This window comes from Erpetoichthys calabaricus, chromosome 2 (genome assembly GCF_900747795.2).
Source record: "Erpetoichthys calabaricus chromosome 2, fErpCal1.3, whole genome shotgun sequence".
Taxonomy (NCBI): Eukaryota; Metazoa; Chordata; class Cladistia; order Polypteriformes; family Polypteridae; genus Erpetoichthys; species Erpetoichthys calabaricus.
The window spans coordinates 167704478-167709221 of record NC_041395.2 but is presented as its reverse complement, the minus strand read 5'-3'; the positions used below and the strand labels follow the sequence as shown (position 1 = coordinate 167709221).

Below are 4744 nucleotides of genomic sequence, written 5' to 3'. Positions count from 1 at the left end.
CTTTAAGACAGTATGAGGTTTCCAGTGCAGGATCTGTTTTATATGAACATTTTTAGCAAGCATTTACACAACGTAATCATTTGCGTTGCGCTGCATTGTACTGGAACTTGTGACAACGCTATACAGAAAATAATGCCTGATATTATTCAGATCCCAGACATACCTTGACCAGATATGAAAGAGCAAAAGAATGGATGTGAATGGTCCGCTTGACTGTACTGGCGCCCCTCGGATTCTTCCTAATAAGCGAAAAAGCTCTGATCCCCTGCAGGGCCCTTAGAAGGTTCGGATAATTATATTACTGGATATAATTTGTGCTAAAGCTTCACATACAAACCGTACTTCCAAACAATATTCTAGAAAGTTCAATATACAGTTGATATACAGTTGTATCTTCTCAAGACTGCAGGGAACTTTTTTTTTTTAGAAAATTTCCCATCTACAACTTTGTATTTGTTTAATGTTTCGCCTGTCCATCCTCCCGTAAAGAGTAAACAGCACACAACTAATACAGTGATGCACAGTAAATAGTGAGAGTGATGGTGCGGGGCACATGTAGCGTACAGAACACACCAAATCAAATAGATAACTGTGCCTTGTCAAATAACGCAAAAGCAAATGATGCGTGCCGGTGAAGATAAAGCAAACGAATTGCAAAGATGACGTGTCAGCTGCGTTTTAAACCATTGATGGAAACTTGACTTTGGTGAGTAAAGCCGTTAGGGAGGCTGCGGTTTGATGCATTCTTCTAGTCGGCTGCATATTATTTATTGATCTATTTATTATTTTAACGTAGCTATAGAGTGTTGCGTTTTCACTTCCTCCAACGTTCGGGCTCTTTTGCTGAAAGATTAAAGGGGGTCTATAAGTATTATCTAGACTTCTTGTGCTGGCGGGGTGGGCGAAGGAGCCCCCACTTTTAGTCCCCAATCTCGAGATATGCGCATGTTTCCGTATAGGTATTACGCCGATGCCTCCGTGCTGATTGGGTACGCAGGTTGGCAAGTGAACGCCCTGCGATTATGTCAGATTGCGTGCAGACCAAAGCAGCCCAGCCTTTGAACTTCACCGCTTTTGGCTCCCATTCACTAGCTTTTTCTCATTTCCCAGCCAGGTGCTTTACAAGGCTAGACACCTCCGAGAAAAACAACAACGCTGTCGGAACTGATCACCTTACTGGATATTTTTGTTGTTCGGATGGCTTTTGTATTTGCTTTTTTAGACTTGTGCGCATAATTTGCCTTTTTGCATTTTTAACTGAGTTATCACAGGTGCATAGACATAGTTTATACTATCTCTATCTCATTTGTGCCGTTTCCAAAAAAAGAAAAGAGAAAAGAAATCGGCCTCTGGATTTACCAGCACTAAGACAGACTGGTATGGTCGGTTCAGATCCAAGGAATAGGTGAAATCCTTCCAAGAACTTTTTTCCCTCCCTCTTTCTCTCTCTCCCATTCTCTCTCTCTTTCTCTTCCGATTCCGTTCTATATTGTTTTACGGGTGACAAGCTGAAAGACGGCGCCAAACTATGTCCAAGCCTGTCGACCACATCAAAAGACCCATGAATGCCTTCATGGTTTGGTCTAGGGGCCAAAGGCGAAAGATGGCACAGGAAAATCCCAAAATGCATAACTCGGAGATCAGCAAAAGACTCGGGGCCGAGTGGAAGCTGCTCTCAGAAGCAGAGAAGCGGCCGTACATCGACGAGGCAAAACGGCTGAGGGCGCAGCACATGAAGGAGCACCCCGACTACAAATACCGACCGAGACGCAAACCCAAGAATCTGCTAAAGAAAGACAGGTACGTCTTTCCCTTGCCCTACCTTGGAGACACGGACCATTTAAAAGCGCTCCCCGTTTCAGCCACGGACTCGCTTCTCGGATCCACGGAGAAAACACGAGCTTTTCTACCCCCCACTTCGGCACCTTATTCCTTCCTCGACCCAAGCCAATTCAGTTCCAGCGCAATTCAGAAGATGGCAGAGGTGCCACACTCTTTGACCACCAGCACTTTGCCCTACGCCTCTTCCTTGGGATATCAAAACGGAGCTTTTGGCAGTTTGAGTTGCCCGAGTCAGCACACACATACCCACCCCTCCCCGACCAACCCCGGGTACGTGGTGCCCTGCAACTGTTCTGCATGGTCGGCCTCCAGTTTACAGCCCCCTGTTGCCTACATACTTTTTCCAGGTATGACCAAGACCGGAATAGACCCGTATTCATCAGCTCACGCAGCGGCCATGTAACTCAGACTGCTGAAGGAATCTTGAATTCTTCATTGCATGTATATAAAATAAATGGACTAGGTAGAGCAAAACAAAAAAGAATCGCATCGGAAAGGACGCCGAGGACTGCTAAGGATTTTCAAAGAGACATCTTTGTTTCTCTCTTGCTTATAAACTAGAGGACTTTACACGCCGGAACCCGCTGCAGGAAACTTGGAGTTAGCCGCTCAGGCAGGTGCCGTGAGAACTGTAGGAAATGTAAATGATAAAACTTTTATTGCGAGCTACCTTCATTAAAGACGACTTTTAAGTTTATTTATTGTCATGTACATTAAATATATTAAACGTTATTATTATTATTATTATTATCATTATTATTATAATTATTGGATGTTTTCGTTTATTTTCAATTATTTTGCTTTTGTTTGCACATTTAAGAAGTCTTTTTTCTGTATTGTTCTTATTATAACATTTTGCCAGCTAGCATTCGGGATTTATTAATAATGATCTTTGACGTAAAAATGAAATTTAAAAAGGACATATTTTGTTTTATTTATTTTCAGACACAAGGGAAACAGAATGTTTGCTTATTTAAAAAGTTTAAAATAGTTCTTAAATTTTGTGGTTCAGTGAGAATAGTCACAATGTATAATTTGACTTTTTTTTTTATAAAACGTCACACATGAAGTCAGGCAATTAATGTTGTATTTTTTAATTGAAATGGTAATTTATATATGTTAAAAGTATGTCATGAAAAAGAAAAAAAAAGCATTGTATCCAAAAGGATTTTACCTCGTTATAACGTTCACTTTGCTGAACACAGACATTTTGAATAAAGACAATCTGTCTTGGAAATAAAACTTTTCGCTTGCGTTGATATATTTTTATGTATACATAGATATACGTGATTTACTCGAGTCTGCTAGAAAATGAGAAATATTTGTCAGAGTTGGGAAAACATATGCTTTTCGAGCCGTTTAATTGGTTATCTTTAACGCTGATAAACTTGCAACTAGGCTGCATAATCATTGCGTGGTTTTGAAAGAAATCAGTTTAAACATCATCTGTCATTTAAATAATACTTAACGTTAATACGTTTTAAAATGTGCATACTGTATTACTGTTAATTTAGTTTAATGAAGAAGAAAAATATAAGACAGAAACAGGAATCAAATTTTTGGAACAAAAAAGCTCTTTCGTTTTTCCGATATCTTCTAAGCAAACTAACATCACGAAAAAATCATCTGTAACTGTCCCATGTTTTCTATGTGTTCCTTCACTCACTTCATTGAAGTTAACAGTCATGAATCGACTCAATGCTGCGTACCGGTGGGTGACAAGTTACTGATCTCCCAGGAACAACTTTGATGGAGTGGACATGGCCTGCACTTTGCGAAATGTGACGCCCATTTTAACATAACATTAGCAGTCGAGTAATGCAGTATATTATTATTATTATTAATATTTTTGTTGTTGTTGATGTTGTTGTTGTTTTTGTTTTTGACCATATGTAGGACTCACAGAAATAAGTAGATTATTATTGTTAATATATTTTATGCCAGGTTTAGTATTTAATAGTCACTTTCTGTGGATTATTTCAGAAATGTTAAAAAAGGCCTGCAACGCTTTATTTGATGGTGGGCGGGTGTGGATTTGAGTGTAGTATTCGAATAGAATCATTAGGGATTAAAAGAAACTAATAAGAAGTGTAGCCACAATACTGAAAACAATTAGTAGTATTTGAAACACTATTAGCAGTAGCATTCAAGGCCTCCTATTGTTAAAGGGAAAGCGAGGCTTTTTCATTAAAGGAGTAGCATTTGTCCATCTGGTTCGGTTGAATAGCAAAGCGATCTGTTTTGTCTGCGCTTGGCGTTCTGAAGTACTCTTCAGAGACTAATGTCAGAATTAAATGGCACAATACAATTAACATACACGAGACCGAAAACAGAAAGGAGGCGTGCAAATAATAGGAGATCAGGCCAGAACAAACAAAAGAACAAAACCAGTGTGGAGAGTAGGGGTGGCTGAAATAGCTTAGCCACGCTGTTTTAGCATCACAAAACACTTGCCGAGCAGGACAATTAGTAGACGGCCCGAGATGAGCGGCCATCAAAGGTATACAATCAGATTGCGGGAGAGCTTTGCTAATGGCTTTCCAAGCCGTGATGGGTGGAGTACAAGTCCAGGGCGTTCTGACAAATATAAATACGTTACAAAGTGGAAGGGTACTGATAAAGGACAGTAAGGGTTAGCATCACTGGCCTCTTGAGGCAGTGGTCAACAGAGTTCAGCCTCTCCTGGCAGCTCCTGTCAGTTCAAATGAGAACTCTGACACGTTCTACTTAAGCCGGAAAAACTGAAAGACAGAAGAGGTGCGTATAGGTTTAGCTTGATTAGGTGCAAACACTGTTAACACTTCTTACAGTAATTAATTGTTTTCATCGCAACGTCAGACAATTTAACTTCTAAGCAATATATAAAGCATTCAATCTGAATATATTACAATTGGGGATTTGC

The 4744-nt window shown here is 39.9% G+C and overlaps 1 protein-coding gene across 1 annotated transcript; it reads left to right on the top strand.

Moving 5' to 3' along the window:
• The first annotated feature begins 1068 nt into the window (after nt 1-1068).
• sox14 (SRY-box transcription factor 14) lies at nt 1069-3069 on the top strand. The gene has a single exon (XM_028825692.2). It carries the CDS (start codon nt 1529-1531, stop codon nt 2243-2245), a length of 717 nt encoding a protein of 238 aa, XP_028681525.1. The 5' UTR covers nt 1069-1528; the 3' UTR covers nt 2246-3069.
• Nucleotides 3070-4744: the final 1675 nt, after the last annotated feature.